The sequence below is a fragment of the Lepidochelys kempii genome, chromosome 1 (assembly GCF_965140285.1).
Source record: "Lepidochelys kempii isolate rLepKem1 chromosome 1, rLepKem1.hap1, whole genome shotgun sequence".
In the NCBI taxonomy this organism is placed as follows: Eukaryota; Metazoa; Chordata; order Testudines; family Cheloniidae; genus Lepidochelys; species Lepidochelys kempii.
This window is the reverse complement of record NC_136380.1, coordinates 148,837,484-148,855,688: the sequence shown is the minus strand read 5'-3', so window position 1 is coordinate 148,855,688 and position 18,205 is coordinate 148,837,484. Positions and strand designations below refer to the sequence as shown.

The 18,205-nt window shown below is 41.8% G+C and overlaps 1 protein-coding gene across 11 annotated transcripts in view; it reads left to right on the top strand.

The window, feature by feature from the left end:
• The window catches only part of DMD (dystrophin), a 1,937,833-nt gene that overhangs the window by 1,431,845 nt on the left and 487,783 nt on the right, over positions 1-18,205 (top strand). For all 11 annotated transcript variants that reach the window (XM_073357918.2, XM_073357898.2, XM_073357881.2 and 8 more), the window contains one exon: positions 14,972-15,089. In XM_073357918.2, coding sequence (XP_073214019.2) covers positions 14,972-15,089 — 118 coding nt within the window. The remainder of the gene's footprint in view (positions 1-14,971; positions 15,090-18,205) is intronic.

Below are 18,205 nucleotides of genomic sequence, written 5' to 3'. Positions count from 1 at the left end.
GGTACACCACATGTTGTGATGGACATGTGTAGGATCCATGGATCTTGAAAAGTGTGTTGTGGGGGATGTTGATCGTTGTAGCAGTGGAAATATGTCTTCACCTTTTGCATCTGTTGTTCTAGAGTCTGGTGCTGTTTTGAGTTGGTATGTCCTGGTCTATGGGGAGCTTGTTTGTGATGATGAGCTTGGAGAGATTGGGGTGTTATTTGGCAGCCAGAAGAAGGGGTTCAGGAAAGATTTCTTTCAGGATGGGGTTCCTCATTGAGTGTGGATTGTAGTTGTTTGATGATACCCTGTACGGGATCCACTGTGGGTTGGTATATAATAACTAGGGGTGTGCAGTTAGAAGAGGTTTTATTTCTGTATTGAAGCAGGTTTTCTTGGGATATTTGGGAGGCCCATTCCATGATGCAATGTATTTCTCTGTTGGAGTGTCCTTGTTTGGTGAAGGCAGTGTTGAATGTGTAAAGGTGTATATCCCAGACTTTCTCCTTGGAGCATATTCTGTGGTATCTGAGTGCCTGGCATTAGGCAATATTTGTTAGTGTATTTGGGATGGTTACTGGGTCTATGGTTTGGTGATCCATGGGTTTCTTGTATGTAGTTGTCTGTAGGATTCCATTGTTCAAGCTGAACTTAGGGCAGGTCTAAAATGCTATATCAGCAAAGCAGCAGCTGCTTCTCCCATCAGTGTAGTTAATCCACCTTTGAGAGAGGTGGTAGCTGTGTCGATGGGAGCAGCTCTCCCACCAACATAGCACTGTCTACATTGGGGGTTAGGTTGGTATAACTACATTGCTCAGGGGTGTGGATTTTTCACACACTAAGGGATTTAGTTATACCAATATATGTCTGTAATGTCCACCTGGCCTTAGTGATAGTTGATTGCTATACACCAAAGATCACAAAAGATTCAGGTTGCCTCCAGTCCCAAGACACCAGTCATTTACCTCCAGCCATTTTATATCTTAGATCTCTTACCAAAGGCAATAATTATAGCCAATCCTGTAGCAATCTAAGTGAAGATTTATTAACTAGGAAAAAGAAATGAAAACATTATTTACAGGTTAAAGCAGGCAAATACATACAATAACTCGTCACTTAACGTCCTAGTTATGTTCTTGAAAAATGCAACTTTAAGCAAAATGATGTTAAGCGAATCCAATTTCCCATAAGAATTAATGTAAATGTGGGGAGGGGCTAGGTTCCAGGGATATTTTTTTGCCAGACGAAAAACATTATATACATGTACAGTATAAGTTTTAAATAATTTTAAACAAACAATTTAATACTACACTCACCAGTGATGGAATGTGAAGATTGGTTGAGGCAGGGGTGTAGCGGGGTCAGGGCATGGGGGCTTGCCCACTCTGCCTGCCAGGCATTCCAGCCCCCTTGTTGAAGTTGATTGTATTGTCCAGGAAGTTGATACTAGTGTGGGAGCAAAATCAGTTCCATCAGCCCTATTGCCTGGCAAGGGGGAAATCATGGCTTCTTCAAAATGTTACATAGTCACCAGTGAGGGAGATGGTACTATGGCTGTTCCAGCTAGTGAGGCCTGCCAAGGCAGCTTTTGGATAGACAGAGCCCTAAATGGGCATAAAGTGTTTTCTTATTAATATTACATTGAAATCAGAGAGGAACTAGTGTGTTTTCTGATGCCATTTTGGTTGTATTGAAACACCTCAGTCAGTTTAGCAAAGCTGTTAGATAATTTTTGTAGCCCCTTTGAGGGAAAATTGTAAATCTATTAACATGGAAGAGTTTAATTTCTGCAACAAAATGTTCCTTTTTTAAAAGAAAACTCTGAAGAGTTAAATTAATAAGTTGCATTATTATGTTTTATTTTTAAATTGACAGTATATGTAAATGAAGATCTTTTTCTCTAAGATTCTGTTTCTGCTCAGTGAAAATAAAACAAATACAAATTGTGCTGGGGTGGAATAATTTAACAGAGCCTATTTTGTTATGCAAATGCACGGTAGCTGTTACAGATCTACATTTTCTGAGATTGTTTGCAAGCTTTCTCCAAAGCCTGCTAATTACAGTTTTCATAGGTATGTGCATAGCATGTGTGAGATTTAGAGGATCATCCAGCTGGTGAACAGGTTCGAAACACCCCTGAAAGCTTTCTGTTTAAGTTCATGTTGAGACAGTTATGAAATTCTTAAAGGAAATTATCAGTTTGGTCAGATTTCATTTAGAACATTGTACGAGTTAAAAGACCGATAATCAAACCTCTTCCTCAGTAATCTCTTTAATTGAATTCTGAATTACCCAAGCAAAGACCTTCATCATGAGTATGCAAAAGTGAGTAGATTCATAGAGAGGGGAACAAATCTCCCCACTGCCTTCTAAATAGTTATTGTATAGAAATGTCAGAGGAGGGGAAAGTGGTATTACAGAGTCCAGTGAATAAAGATTTCACATATTTAGTAAGAGTATAAATAAATGGCAACAACTACATTAATTATTCAACCCAGGAATTGCGCACACCCTTTACCGTGTGTTGGCCTTGAACTGATATGGACATTAACAAAATGGTACCTCTATTTCCTGTTTGATGATGAAGGCCCGCCCTAAATTTCTATATTGCTACATACCTCATCCCCTGGCCTATTCACTTCTGGCCCTGTTCTTGAGTCTACTTATATATTACAGTAATGGGTGCTATATAAGTCTGTAAAGTAGACAGCAGATGTGGCCCCAAGATGTAGCATTACTGCTGAGGACCCTTCAATAAAGTTATGACACGTATTAATTCAGTTTTATGCCACGTAATTCTGTTGATTCCAGTAAAGTTATATCAGCGTAATGCAATGATGAGAAGAGGCTCATAATCTCTGTAAAGAGAACTTCAGAATCAATCACAATCTACTAAAGGATGGTGAAGCTAACCACCTATGGCTCTGTCCATTGACTTAACTGTTTGATGTTCAGCGCGAGGTGAAGAAAATCCATTTACAGTGTGAGAGAAAAATTCCTTTCAGACCCAAGTGATAGTCAGCTGTAGCTATGCTGAGATAAATGCTTCAGACTTGGTACCACCAGTACTGCTATGTAAACAAATACTTTAATTTAATAATGCTGCTATAAAGGCAAACCAGAAGCATAGCTGAAAGAGTAGGTAGATTTCAGAAGTCACACAATTTCTTTCATATATGTAAGCAGAGTCAGGATGAGGTCCACCCTGACATCTGGTGGTGAGTTGTGGCAAGTTATGGAAGAGAACTTCAGGGGCTGATCTCATTTGCATAGGCACACCCATCCCGCCTAGCATGAGCCCATAGCTGCCCAAATGGTCAGTTTAGCTGCTGTGGGATCCCCAGTTTCTCTGTTATTGGGGCAGGAAGAATAAATTGTTATTATCCTGATGATGTGAATCAAGGACAGTGGAACTGTACTTGGCCTTTTGTTATGATGGAGGGACTTGCCATCAACTGAGTAGCAATCGCTAGGCAAGGGACACGGGTTCCAAAACTCAGTGAATGGGGAGAGGCTGGGGACAGGCTAAGATCAAGTGTCAGTAGTCTCTTGGCCTATCAAAGGCCATGATCAAGTGTCTTGATATTTTCGGTCTTTTGGCCTCAAGATGAAAACCTTGTCTGTGTCTCTTGGACTGTGAAGTAAATATATTATCTAAGTTATACCTGGTGGTATGGGCCCCCTGGTGAGGGCCTTACGTGCTAATTGCACTTCCTCCTCTCTCCACTGTGGAATATCAGAGCTAATTTTGATTCCATTAGCAGTCTAGTTACAGGCTGCTGAGCTGAATTCACTTGGGCCAATGGTGCACCAGCACTGAGGCTCCCTTACTACAAGCTGAAATCACAAAAGAGCTAAACTTACTAAGAGCTGAAATCACTGAGTGTTGTGTTTAAGTAGTGGGGGAGCCTGGAGATATATTGCGGAGCAGTTCGCGGGACGCCTGGAGTGGATCATGGGATGGTGAGCAGAGCGGCTCTTGGAGGAGAGCAGTTTGCGGGGACGGCTGGAGCAGCTCATGGGGGCGGCTGGCAGAGTGGAGCAATTCATGGGACGGCTGGTGGAGCGGAGCGGAGCCCCATGGAGAGGTGGGGCAATCGGCTTTGGACCACATAAGGTGCCCCTTAACACCCCCCCTCCCATCTCCACCCAGGTTGGGAGCTAAATCTCTGCAGATAAACTTTCGAACTCTGGTGCTGCACTGACCAGGGACAGAGACTTTTGGGTTGTTGAACTTTTGGGACTTTTGGTGATTTGGGGTTGCTGGACTCAAGAACAAAAGGGAAAGGACACGCCCCAGTTTGCTTGGGGTGGGTTTTTTTCTCATGGGTTGTGTTATGAATCCTGTTGGTGGTGTTTCCCCAACATAATGCCACATTGTTTCTCTCTGTTATTAAAAGACTTTTGCTACACTCAGACTCTGTGCTTGCGAGAGGGGAAGTATTGCCTCTTAGAGGCGCCCAGCGGGGGTGGTATATGTTTGTCCCAGGTCACTGGGTGGGGGCTCGAGCCGGTTTTGCATTGTGTTATTGGAATGGAACCCCTAGATACTGAACCCGGCCCTTGTTGCTGCCAACTCTGATGGGCAGAAGGGTTACATATACATTTCAACATATAAGCTTGTAGTTTTTTAGAGTCAAATCATTTAAAATCCAGTGAACTTTTTATAGCATTGTCTTAACTGCCTCAAATCCAGCTGGTACTTATGTTCACTAAATTTCTTCCTTTAAGATTTTTTTTCAATTCCTTTTTCAGCTGATTTATACTACTTGCTTCAGTGGCTGACTTTAGCAATTTGTTCCATATTTCAACCACACTTTTGTGTAAAGAAACCATAAAAGTTAGGGGCTTGAAAATTGGATTTCTCTTTTGAGCAATCACTGTCCATCAATGTGGAAAATGTGTTAAAAGTCTGTAGTGCCCCTTTTTATCAAAACAGAGATGTTTGCTGTTTGAATCACATCTCTACATTATTGTGGTGCTACCACAGGCTATTATGATTAAATTTATAAAACTGCTTTTCTGAAAAAGAGAGATTTCAAGGTTGGGGCCCAGTTCTGCAGCCTTTGAAATCAATGGCCTGATTGACCACTGTATTACTCCATCTTCAAATATGGGTACCTTTCAAATATAGGGCCCAATCTACACATAGTTCTGGTTAGTTTACTGGAGCAACTCATATGAATTAAGGGTTTGTAGGTTTAACACTATAAACTGTGAGAAGTACAGTGACCATCAGGATTATAGCAGGAGACAGTAGTCAAGATAACAAAAAAAAAATGTTTCATCACATTTTAAAGGGTCAGATTCCCGTCTGTACACCTCACAGCAGATATGTTTCAGTTCCTATTTGTAATTTTCACTGATTAAATTGAGTTGTGTAACCCTTCCAATGCCACATGCTTCTTCACATGGCAATACGTTAAGAGATAGGTTAGTAGACAACATAAGATCCTACAGATATCTTTGTGCTGGATTAACACAGTAGATTTGTTTAAGCATCAGGTATCAAATTATACATAAAACGGAAATAAATTCATATCAAACAATCTAAATTTCAGAATTTTTCATTATTATTTTGCATTTATATTGTAGTAGCTGCTAGAGACCAACCAGGGGTCCTGTTGTGCTAGGTGATGTACAAACATGTAATAAATGACAGTCATATTCACATTAAACATTTGCAAATTCCATTCTGATGCCAAGAGGTTATACTAACTAAGGAGCTAAACTTTTCATATTCAGAGTTAAAAATACAGTTTGCAAAGTTTTGTATATTTTAAATAGTGTGTGTAGAGTGTACTGGGTGAATGGAGAGTGTGAAAAAATTAAACGAGCAAAGCTCCGTGTGTTTGGAAATACAGAAATGCAATATCTATCACTATCCAGTGAACAGCTGGACTCCTTGTTTGTGCCATGGATGGCTAAAAAACATTTTGTAGGTTTCTACGTACAGGACTGATTTCTGTTTTATTTAATTTCCTTTGAGAATCCTGATACAATGGTATCCTAATGCTTTATGGTATTTCCATTATTAATAACAAATGGCATTTGTTTTGTTGAGTTGCCATTTTGAGGCAACAGTTTATGGTCAGTTGCACCTGCTGTCACCATCAGGATGACACTATTAATGAGTTTTACTTGTCTAGGCTATTGTAACAATATATTTTAATGTTTGAAATGAAGTAATTAATTCAGTTTGTATGTCTGTAAAGATTGCTTAGTTTCACTTTGGGATCCGGTTTTATTATACTGAATGTTTTCTACTTATTCCCTGGGTTTGAAGAGTTCCTCTGAACATTTCAAAACACCTGTTGCCCCTGATTTAGATTTCTGAAAGTTGTGTATTGTCAGAAGACAATTGAAAATTGTCTGATCAACTATTTTCCATCTTAAACTATTGTTTAGAGGTCTCCATACCTATCCCCAATCCAAACACTTCTTTCAAACAGGTGGGGGAGTGTGAGGGAGAGACAATCTATTCACCCAGTCAAAAACCTTTACATGAGTTTTGTAATGTTCCATATTAGCGAAGCTGAAGTCTAGGTGTCTGCTGTGTTCCTTCTTGCTAAAGATCCTGTTGCAGCTGCTGCTGCTCAGGTTTACACCCTTCTCTAATTATTTTTCTCAGCTGTTCTGACTGTTGCATTTACTCACCTGCACTTATCATCTCTATTAAAAAAAAAACCCAAGTGGTTGTGTTTCTCTTTTTTCAGCATTCAACAGGGCTTACCTAAATCAGAGGGAATAGAATAAATTGATTGTGGAAGGCTTTGAGTCAGAAAAAATCCATAAGTGTAGACCAAAATTGAGGAAAAACTATAAGGGAGTTTTCCTCAGATCATTCTGGGGATGAAATGGCGTTTGCACATGTACATGCATACACCTTTCCTGTCACTGCACAAAAAGCTGGGGGTTGAACCTTGTAAAGGTACATGGATTGTTTCTTTAAAAGTCTGTCAGGAAGTTGGGCAGGAGGTGGCTGAAGAACGTAGAATCTACACACTGAAGCAGAGAGAGAAAGAAGTGTAACAGATAATAGTTTCCTCCTTACTCAGAGAAAGTTCTCAGAGTCAGAAGAAAGGGACTCTTCCTGTGATTTTATACTCCTATCACCTACTAGGAGTATAGAATCGGAAGATTCATGTACTGTACTGGTGTCGGGATTTGAGGACCTCTCTCTGGTTCTTTGGAAAAATACAGGCTAATTCATTTGAAGGAACATCTTCTGAAATCCACACATTCAATGGCAAGGAGAAAGAATTGCTCAAACAAAGGCCCAGATCATATCTCCCACAGAAAGCAGTGATGCTAGAAAGAGAAACAGTGCCAATATTCTCAGAGGCCCTGATTCAGGAAAGCACTTAAGCATCAGACAGTGCTTAAGCACATGCTTAAGTTTCATTGACTGTATTTTTTGTATTCAACGTGATTTGGAGCCCACTGTAGTATAACTGTCTTGCTTTTTGCTGGCAACCAAAAATTTGTATAAATGCTACATGGGTTTCTTTCTTGTTCTGTGGGCAGACTTTAAGGCACTGGTACTTAATCTCTGGATTTGGAGAGATATGCTGCTTTTAAGCATCCTTTATGCAGCTCTCAGGGTGTCTTCTGGTCTGACTGTTCCTGCTTTCAACTAAAGTGAGAAAAGAGCTCTCTTTGCTGTTCAGTACACATGAGGTAGTGTGAAGAACACAGACATGCATTGTGGAGGTGGCTCTGAGCCATTTCTGGCAGGGGGTGTCAATCATTTGATTACTTTTTCCAAACAGTTTTCAGGTTGAGGAAAAGCTAGGGAAGAGAAATAACTCTTGCCTTTCAAAAGCCAGGAGAGGAAGGAGGGACAGAGGATATTTAATCGGATGAAGATGGATTGCTACATGATGGTGTCTGTTTTGTGATGTTCCCTCTACATAGTCCATACTGGTGATATGTGTGTGATGCAAACATTGATATACAGCATCAGAACATAACACTGATTATTTTGTGGTGTTATATAACATTTTATTGGTTGCTTGGCTCTCCAGCTCTGCAGGACTGAGTACCACTACTTCAGAAGCACATAATTATATAGAGCGGTGTTAAGAAACAAAGTCGAAGAAACAAAACTCATATGCTTGAGTGCTATCACAGAGACTTCTTGTAAAAAAAATGGCACTCTGAATTATGTAAACTGCCCATCTTAACCAGTGTTTAGTTGGCACCTGTGCCCCGGTAAACAATGTAATCAACATAGGAATGGGCATAATGCCATCCAAACACACAGGCATGAATGTAGGCTGCCAAAGCCAATAGATTTTAAAAGAGCCTCCAATATGGTAGTTAAGGGCAAAAATCCCAGATAGACCTATCCGTGCACTTTTGCTGTACAGATATGTGACTTAGTAAAAGAATTAACGAATTACTAAAGAGATGTATAGCTATTTGAACAGAACGAAACCCAGCTCCATGTATTTTGCTTTTGACATATGTTACTGAGTGAGCTGCACGTCTCATCTCTACCTGGTCTTGTCACATGTTAGGCATCTAGCTGTCACCTGAGCTGGGAATGTAGTCACACAATTCTCCTACTCTTAGACCGGGCCCTGGGTTGCAGTCCCCTGGTATTAATCATGTTTGCCTCCGCGGGTCTGACTTAGGCCAAGATCCTGCAGTTCTCTTCCCTCCGGGGCAATTACAGTGCTAAGCTGTGACCTAATAAACTTCTAAAAGAAATGTATTATTTATTTAGAAGAAAAGCATTCCAGAAAAAAATCATTAAAACAGTCAACCTGGTTATATGCGTGTCTTGCTTACTAAGTATCTAACCATCTCCCACATGGGAACTCTAGAAGGACTAATTGCCTATAAGAGAATGAAGTCGGTGAGGCAATAACTTTTATAGAGCTAACTTCTGTTGGTGGAAGATACACACTTCTGAGCTAAACAGTGCTCTTCTCTCTGTCATCTTGACTCCTTGTTAGACAATAGCCTGGAGAGCACCTGACAACTCAACTCCCCTTCTCAGGGATCAAATCACTTTTACGCTGTTTATAGCCCTTTTGATTTCCAAGTTCATCAAACTTGGCAAAACATGCTTGCATTTTCCTTGGAGACAGGAGGTAAGATCCTTGAAACGAATAGTTTTTCCCATGGTCTTTCAAGTGTATGCTTGATGTTTTCTGATCTGGGAAGCTGTCGTGTGTTGCCTTCCTGTTTATTATTCCGACACACACTGGTGCTCTAACGCTACAATAACTTCTCCTTACAGACCTGGCCACATACAATGTTCATAAATTTTTTACATATCAGTATGCATTACACTGTTATGTACCAGCTCCCCTTCTGTCACAATATGGAATTTGCAGTAGCTCATTATGATAGCTATGTTCACTTTCTGTGAACAATTCTAGATTAGATTTTCAAGGTCACACTTCCAGGGTTTTACACCTTTGCTTGAGGCCTCCTTAAATGATCACAACTACCAGCTACTTTTTTGCTACATACATTGTAAGGTATCAAGACTGACAAATCATTATAAGACATACGCAATCTTACATTGGTCTTCCCTGTTCACAAAAACTGCATGACATTTCTGTTGAATGGACCTAAAATATTAAGAAGTGAAGGGTTTTTTTTTTTACTAAAGATCTTCCCCTCATACAATAGTCCTATATAATTTCATAAGAATGAAAGCCAATGTAAATTTTATATGGCTAAACTGCAAATTATTGTAAAAACTATCAATTGTACAAAATTATATACTTTCTATAGCTTTATTATAGGGATGTAAATCTCTACTAAATTCTATAGGGTGGTTCAAAAAAATCTAGATAATAATTACAACTTTCCATTACATTCTGTAGGCCCTTCCTTTAGGTGTTGTTTTGAATAATATTGGATGTTTTTCCTCATGTAAAGTGCCGCAACAGTATTGCATGTTTGGCCTTTTTGTTTGTTTGGTGTTTTGATTTTTTTTTACCAAAGTTTACTTATTTCAGGTAGCAAAGATTTTTTCTGCTTTACATCAGACTGACACAAAATATTGGCCTTCAAGTTTTCTTCTAAATCTCTCTGAATAACATGTTGGTCATGCAGAGATAAGATCTGTTTCCCACATCAAGCAAGACTCTGTAGTCTTGGTAACTCCATGAGGGCTAGTGCCTGGAAGTGATCATTTCCTCCCACATCTTCTTGGACAGGCTATGGAGGATTAACAGAGCCACTTTGTGATGATACTGTTGCCTTAGGAGGCAGGTAGTACCACACAGTTCCTTCAGCACGCGTCCTCTTTGGGGCGGGGGGTGACTTGTAGATCTAGTAAGTGGCAGGTCCACTTCCATCTCCACAGCCCTTCCCACTGCAAATTCAAGCATAAAAGAGCCCTTGTGTAACATATGCTTGCTATCCATAGAACTCACTGCTGTAGATATTACTGAACCAAAGGGTAACATTTTCAATGGGACTTGGGGCTTGGCTACACTTGCGAGTTACAGCACAATAAAGGAGCCCCGGGCGCACTAGCTCACTACCTGTCCACACTGGCAAGACACATAGAGCGCTCTAACTCCGCGGCTACAGCGCTGCTGGTACTCCACCTCTGCGAGTGGAATAATGTATGCTTCGCCCCTGCTGGAGCGTCGCAGCACCAGTGTGGATGCCCTGGTGCTAAAGTGTGCTCAGATCGGCCTCCAGAAGTGTCCCACAATGCCTGTGCTAGCCACTCTGGTCGTCACTTTGAACTCTACTGCCCTGCCATCAGGTGACCAACTGTCAGACCCGCCCTTTAAATTCTCTGTGATTTTTGAAAATCCCCTTCCTGTTTGCTCAGCCAGGCGTGGAGTGCTCTCAGCGAATCTTTCCAGGTGACCATGCCTCCACGCGCCAGACGATCCCCAGGATGGAGCAATGGCGAGGTGCTGGACCTCATCAGTGTTTGTGGGGAGGAAGCTGTCCAGTCCCAGCTGCACACCAGCCATAGGAATTACTATGCCTTCGGGCAGATATCTAGGGGCATGATGAAAAGGGGCCATGACTGGGATGCACTGCAGTGCAGGGTTAAAGTGAAGGAGCTGTAGAATGCCTACTGCAAAGCCTGTGAAGCAAACAGCTGCTCTGGTGCTGTCCCTGCAACCTGCCGTTTCTACAAAGAGCTGGATGCGATACTTGGGGGTGACCCCACCTCCACTGGACCACCATGGACCACCTTCAGAGCCCAGTTCAACAAGGTGGGAGGAGGAAGAGGAGGCGGAGCAAAGTGGGAGCAAGGGTGCTGAGGCGGAGGAAGACACTCCGGAATCCTGAGATGCATGCAGCCGGGAGCTGCTCTCAAGCCAGGAGGAAGGTAGCCAGTCGCGGCAGCTGGTGCTTGGGGAAGGACAAACACCAGAGGAGGTTCCCGGTAAGCGACTTTTATTTTGGGAAGGAAGTTATTCGGTGCAGGCTCTTGGGGTGAGAAGGGTTAGGGCAGCATGCATGCCTAGATGCAGAATAGGGCGTTGATGTGTTCTCTCACATCATGGTAATCGGCCTCAGTGATCTTTTCAAAGGTCTCATCCAGAACTTGGGCAATATGCTTGCACAGGTTTCTCAGGAGAGCCACTGTGTTCCTTGTCCCAGTAAGGCTAACTTGCCCACACCACTGTGCCGTGAGGGGCGGGGGGTACTGTTCCCTCTAAGCTCTGTGTGTGTGTGTGTGTGCGTGTGCGCATACAGATCCTAAACCCCACACACACAACAATTTGCACAGAAGAAATTTTTTGCGCACACGGCCTGTCAAAAATTAGAGGGAACATTGGAGGGGGGACCATTGCTGCACACAGGCAGGCTGCTTATGGGGCAGGGCAGAATCCGCATTGCAGTAGAAGACCCTCTCTTGCTGCCCAGGTTACCCTCAGCAGCGAGATATCTTCCAGGATGAACTTCTATGGAAAAAGTGGGGACAGGGTTCAGTATAGGGGCCCCCTGCTGCTTTTGGCTCTCCCCATGGCACAGAAACCCAGAGGACAGTACAGCCGTGAAACAATCAGTCACGCATGACCCTGTGCTTACTCACATTTTTAGGGCTCCTGTGGGTTATGTGTGCTCGCTTTGGGACAGGAAAATTACGCTATTGTGTAGACTGTGCTTGCCCTTAAGTAAGGGGGAATCACTGCTCTGTCTGGTGTGAACAATGCTGCCTCTGTTAAGTGTTGCATTTTGCCTTTACAGATGCAACCTTGAGATCTCAGCCGTCCATGTTATCACCAGCCGAAAGACTCCAAAGAATCAGAAAGAGGCCACGTAGAAGCAAGGAAGACATGCTGCATGAAATAATGGAGCATTCAAGTAATGAAAATGGAAAAGTGCAGGAGTGGCAGGACAGTGAAAGGAGGATCCGCCAGCAGAATGAGGAGTGGCGGTGCAAAAGCGCGGTGCTCCGGCAGCAAAGCACGGATCGGCTGATCAGCGTAATGTAGAGCCAGGTGGACTCGATCCAGGTGCTCATAGCCATGCAGGTGGAGCACTACCGTGCCCGACCCGCCCTGCAGCCCTTGCCCCAAAACTCTTTCCCTTGTGCCCCCATGTCACCTCCAACCCACTTTCCCCAACATCCGGGTTTTTACCGCCACCAGCTGCCTCCAACACCTTTAGCTTCCCCACCCAGCCCTGAAGATTACGACCCTTACCCACTGCACTCAACCCCCATCACCATGCAGTATAGCCATCCTGAAGTGCAGCACTCATTGCACAGCACTCCAGACAGGAAGGCCAAGTATGATAACAGGACATACGTAACTCTGTGATTGTACCGTTCCCCACCCCACCCCTTTGCCCTTTCTGTTTCCCAAGTAGTCGTGTTTCTTTTCAATAAATGGATTTTTTGGCTTTGAAAACATTCTTTATTATTGCATAAAGTAAAAGATACCTTAGCCCAGGAAAGAAACAGGCACTGCATATCAGCGTAGCAAACACAGATTCCTACGAACATTGGAACCACTGCACTTCACTCCCGTGCAGGACACCAGACATTACTGGTGGCTTTCAGCCTCAAATTGCTCCCACAAGGCATCCCTAATCCTTGCAGCCCCGCGCTGGGCCCTTCTAATAGCCCTGCTCTCTGGCTGTTCAAATTCAGCCTTCAGGTGCTGAACCCTCCGAGTTCCATGCCTGAGTGAATCGTTCACCCTTCCCTTCTCAAATGTTATAGAGGGTACAGCATGCGGATATTACCGTGGGAATGCTGTCATCGGCCAGGTCCAGCTTCCCATACAGAGAGTGCCAGTGGCCCTTTAAACAGCCAAAAGCACACTCCACAGTCATTCTGCACAAGCTCAGCCTGTTGTTGAACCGCTTCTTACTGCTGTTAAGGCTCCCTGTGTAGGGTTTCATGACCACGGCATTAAAGGGTAAGCGAGGTCTCCAAGGATCACAATGGGCATTTTGACTTCCCCTATGGTGATCTTCTGGTCTGGGAAAAAAGTCCCGGCTTGCAGCTTCCTGAATAGGCCAGTGTTCCAAAAGATGGGTGCGCCATGCACCTTTCCAGGCCAGCCTGTATTAATGTCAATGAAACGCCCATGGTGATCCACAAGCACCTGGAGAACCATAGAGAAATACTCCTTCCAATTAACATACTCGGAGGCTAGGTAGGCTGGTGCCAGAATTGGAATATGCGTGCCATCTATTGCCCCTCCACAGTTAGGGAAACCCATTTGTGCAAAGCCATCCACAATGTCATGCATGTTACCCAGAGTCACGGTTCTTCTGAGCAGGATGCGATTAATGGCCCTGCAAACTTGCATCAACAGAATTCCAGCGGTCGACTTCCCCACTCCAAACTGGTTAGTGACCGATCGGTAGCTGTCTGGAGTTGCCATCTTCCAGATTCCAATAGCCACCCACTTCTCCACTATCAGGGCAGCTCTCAATCTCGTGTCCTTGTGCCACAGGGTGGGGGCGAGCCCCTCACACAGTTCCATGAAAGTGGCTTTTCTCATCCAAAAGTTCTGCAGCCACTGCTCATCATCCCAGACTTGCATGATGATGTGATCCACCACTCAGTGCTTGTTTCTCAAGCCCAAAAGCGGTGCTCCATGGTGGTGAGCATGTCTGAATGTCACAAGCAAACTCGTGTCATATGCGTTACTCGAGTCGATATCATTGTCGGAGCCCTCACTGTCACTTTGGATCATAAGGAATAACTCAACTGCCAAACGTGACATGCTGGTGAGACTCATCAGCTTACTCCTCAGCAGTTCAGGCTCCATTCCCGCAGACTGAAAGGGAAGACAGAGCACACAGTACAAAAAATGTTGAAAGATGGCACCAAATGTGTACAGAAACACAGGGATTGCTGGGATGCAAACCGATGCATCACAGGGTGTTGGGACAGCACCCAGAACGCCCCACACCCACCGCCCCCTTCCCAGAAGCCACAGCGCCAGAATGGGAAGAGGTGCTCTGTGGGATAGCTGCCCATAATGCACCGCTCCCAATGCTGCTGCAAGTGCCGCAAATGTGGCCACGCCAGTGCGCTTGTTCCTGTCTGTGTGGACAGATGGCAGTGCTTTCCCTACTGTGCTCTCCAAAAGTGGGTTTAACTCAAAGCGCTCTACATCTGCAAGTGTAGCCATGTCCTTATGCTCCTTATTTAAGCACTTTTGACAATTTTACCCAAAGAATTTAGTGGAATTCACAAAAAAGGAGTAGACATTTTTATGAATAATGAGAATATCATTATCATCCAATAAGAATAATATAAAAATATATAAAGGTTCGTGCTTCAGGACAAAAAAATAAACAATCACCACTTTCCTGAGATGAGGAAGAAAATTCCATTTGGAGGTATGTAATTGTATAATATTCTAGTATGTGGGTTGAGTCATTCCACTAAAATATCCAGAAGAAGCTACTGGACCAGGTCGAACACTGGTATCGTATACTATTCCTATGACAGTGAAATACAACTAAAAGTGGCTTGGAGCTACTCTCAATTTTATGTGTATACTTTCTTTTGTACAACCAGGCAGCACTCCAGGAATTGGAACAAAGGCGTCCCCAACTGGAGGAGCTAATAACTGCAGCACAGAATCTAAAAAACAAGACCGGCAATCAAGAGGCTAGAACAATCATTACTGATAGCAGTAAGTGGTGATTCCGCTACCATATAACTCTCGGCAAGAAATATAGAGGATGTTATAATGATAACTTTGAAGCATAGTATTTTTCAAAGTATGTTTGCCATGAGAAGTGGAAATTATCTATTTTTATTTGTAAGGTAATTCTCATTTGGGTGAGAATATTACACTAGGATTGGATGCACCCTTTCAGAGAAAGAGTCCCCATAACCTTCACAGAAAACTTGCACTGAGGCTCTCTAGAAAGTTTGATTACTTCCCTGCCCCCATTATCTTCTGTGTATACATGCATGCTTTCCATGATAATCCACCAAAAAAGTGGTACAGATAGTTGGTGCAAGGTAGTAAGGGGGCACCCCCCCCCTCCATATTATGTTATGTTGCATACCAGTCCCTAAATCTGGCCCTCTTATTTGGAGTAGCACCTAGAGACTCCATTTAGGGATTTGTGGCACCTTAGAGTCTATTGTTAGTCTCTAAGGTGCCACAAGTCCTCCTTTTCTTTTTGCGATACAGACTAACACGGCTGTTACTCTGAAACCTGTCATTTCGGGATTGAGGCCCCATTTGCTAGGTGTGATACAAAACACTAATGGTATTATGTAAATAATGTTCACATACTTCCTGTTCTGGCTGAGACCTGAAGCACAGTGTTGCTCTGAGAGAGCCTGTTTTCATATCTGTATCCTGAGCAGAAGGTGTTAGCATCAGAAATCTTCTGAAGGAATATGTTCTCTTGAGAGATTCTCCCTAGCAGAGTCCCAATTCAGATAATTCAGATAAAGTTTGCATAAGAACCTGAACTTGTTGAGTGCTTGTTCATACCAAATGTATGTAGTTCTCCTATCACTAGCTTGTACTAAGGTTTCATTAAGTATGTGTATATATATCCATACTCTATAGATATATAGAGTATACTGAAGAAATGTAATGGTTATATATCTTCTTGAAATGCAACCATTAACGTGAATTGTGTGTGTGCCTAGAGTCCTTTCTATGGTAAAACTGAATTTATCTTCCAGAGAAATGTCATGACAAATGAAAGGTGAGTATATGTTGAGGATAAAAAAAATACCCCACCATAAACCATTACAAACTTTATTATTACTACAAATACTGCAACAATAATTACATGTATATATCTTTTTGCATGAGACTTGATGAATATTTGGTTTGATTTTGATCTATATAGGTGTGCTAACCCTACTAGTTTCACCTGGACTTTGAATGTATATAAAGTTCTATATAAAAAAAACAAAAAAGATTTTCTCATGCTTAAAATAGGTAATATTTTATTTAGTAGGCAGAGAGATCATAAATGCGGTTGTCTTCCTGCTCTGTTGGATACGTAATCTGTTGTCACATGGTATCTGCCACGGTTTTTTTAATTATTACTTTATTTTGTTAATGAAAATATTTGAATGTACCCGAATACCCATATCACTGGAACCACTGTACAATGATTCTTCATTTTTTCCCTCCTAATTAGAAGAGATGTTCTCAGAACTTTTTTGATCCAGTCTTCTGAGGCACCAGACTGGATTCATGAAAGAGTTATCATGGTTAGATATTTTCTGTTTGTAGAATTTTAACTACTAAATAGTATTCAGAAGAGTTATTTATCTATTTTTGAATTTTAAAGAGTGGATCAAATGATCAATAATTCAGATGTGATATTTTAAGAAAAATGCTACTATGCGTATGAAGATGTCAGTATGTGACATTTTTTAGTTACCTTTTCTTAATATATGCCAACTATGGGAAATTATCATTATTGCACAAATATTTTCCTATATATTGACATTTTTCCTTATATTAAAAAGATTAAGAGTCCTCTGTTAGGTCTAATTCCTGAAGTACTTAGTCAGCCTTCTTGTTGGGGGTAATAGGACATTTGCTTCCTTCTAAGAGGTCTGTGGAGAAACCCCTCACCCACACAGAGATCACTGCAGGAGCAGGGCCTAAATGAAACCTAATTAAAGATTTCAGGATTTGACTCTGTGTGAAGAACAGCTGAGTGGCTTGTTAGAGACTGCTGATTCATCTCAAGCTTGTAAGATTTGGTTCTCTTAATTGTCCTGCTCACCCTATATCTTTTTGTGAAAGTATCAGACAATGCAATATTTTCTTCTAAAATAGTCCCATCATCTGTATTTTTAGGAATGTATCTTTCTAATAATGAACAGATTCTGAAGTCCTTTATCAGTTTTTCTCTCTCTTCACTCCTCGTACTGATGGGAGTTTTGCCAATTAAGGATCCAGAAAAAAACTGGCCCAATATTGCTTAGAAGATATACAGCACTGAACAAACATTAACTAAATAATAAGCTGCACAATAACTGAGTTAGGTAATTAAGTATTAGTTATATGGCTGTCAAGCGATTAAAAAAATTAATCACGATTAATCACACTGTTAAACAATAATAGAATATCATTTATTTAAATATTTTGGATATTTTCAACATTTTCATATATATTGATTTCAGTTATAACAGAATACAAAGTGAACACTTTATACAAATATTTGCACCGTAAAAAACAAAAGAAATAGTATTTTTCAGTTCAACTAATACAAGTACTGTAATGCAATCCGTTTATCATTAAAGTCGAACTTACAAATGTAGAATTATGTTCAAAAATAAAAAAATGTAAAACTTTTAAAACCTACAAGTCCACTCAGTCCTATTTCTTGTTCAGCCAATCACTCAGACACACAAGTTTATTTACATTTTCAGGAGATAACGCTGCCCATTTCTTGTTCACATTGTCACCTGAAAGTGAGAACAGGTGTTCTCATGGCACTGTTGTAGCTGGTATCACAAGATGTTTACATGCCAGATGCAATAAAGATTCAGATGTCCTTTCATGCTTCAACCACATTCCGGAAGACATGTGTCCATGCTGATAGCAGGTTCTGCTAAATAACAATCCAAAGCAGTGTGGACTGACTCATGTTCATTTTCATCATCTGAGTCAGATACCACCAGCAGGAGGTTTATTTTTTTAAATTTATTTTTTTGGTGGTTCGGGTTCTGTGGTTTCCGCATCAGAATGTTGCTCTTTTAAGACTTCTGAAAGTATGCTCCACACCTCGTTCCTCTCAGATTTTGGAAGGCATTTCA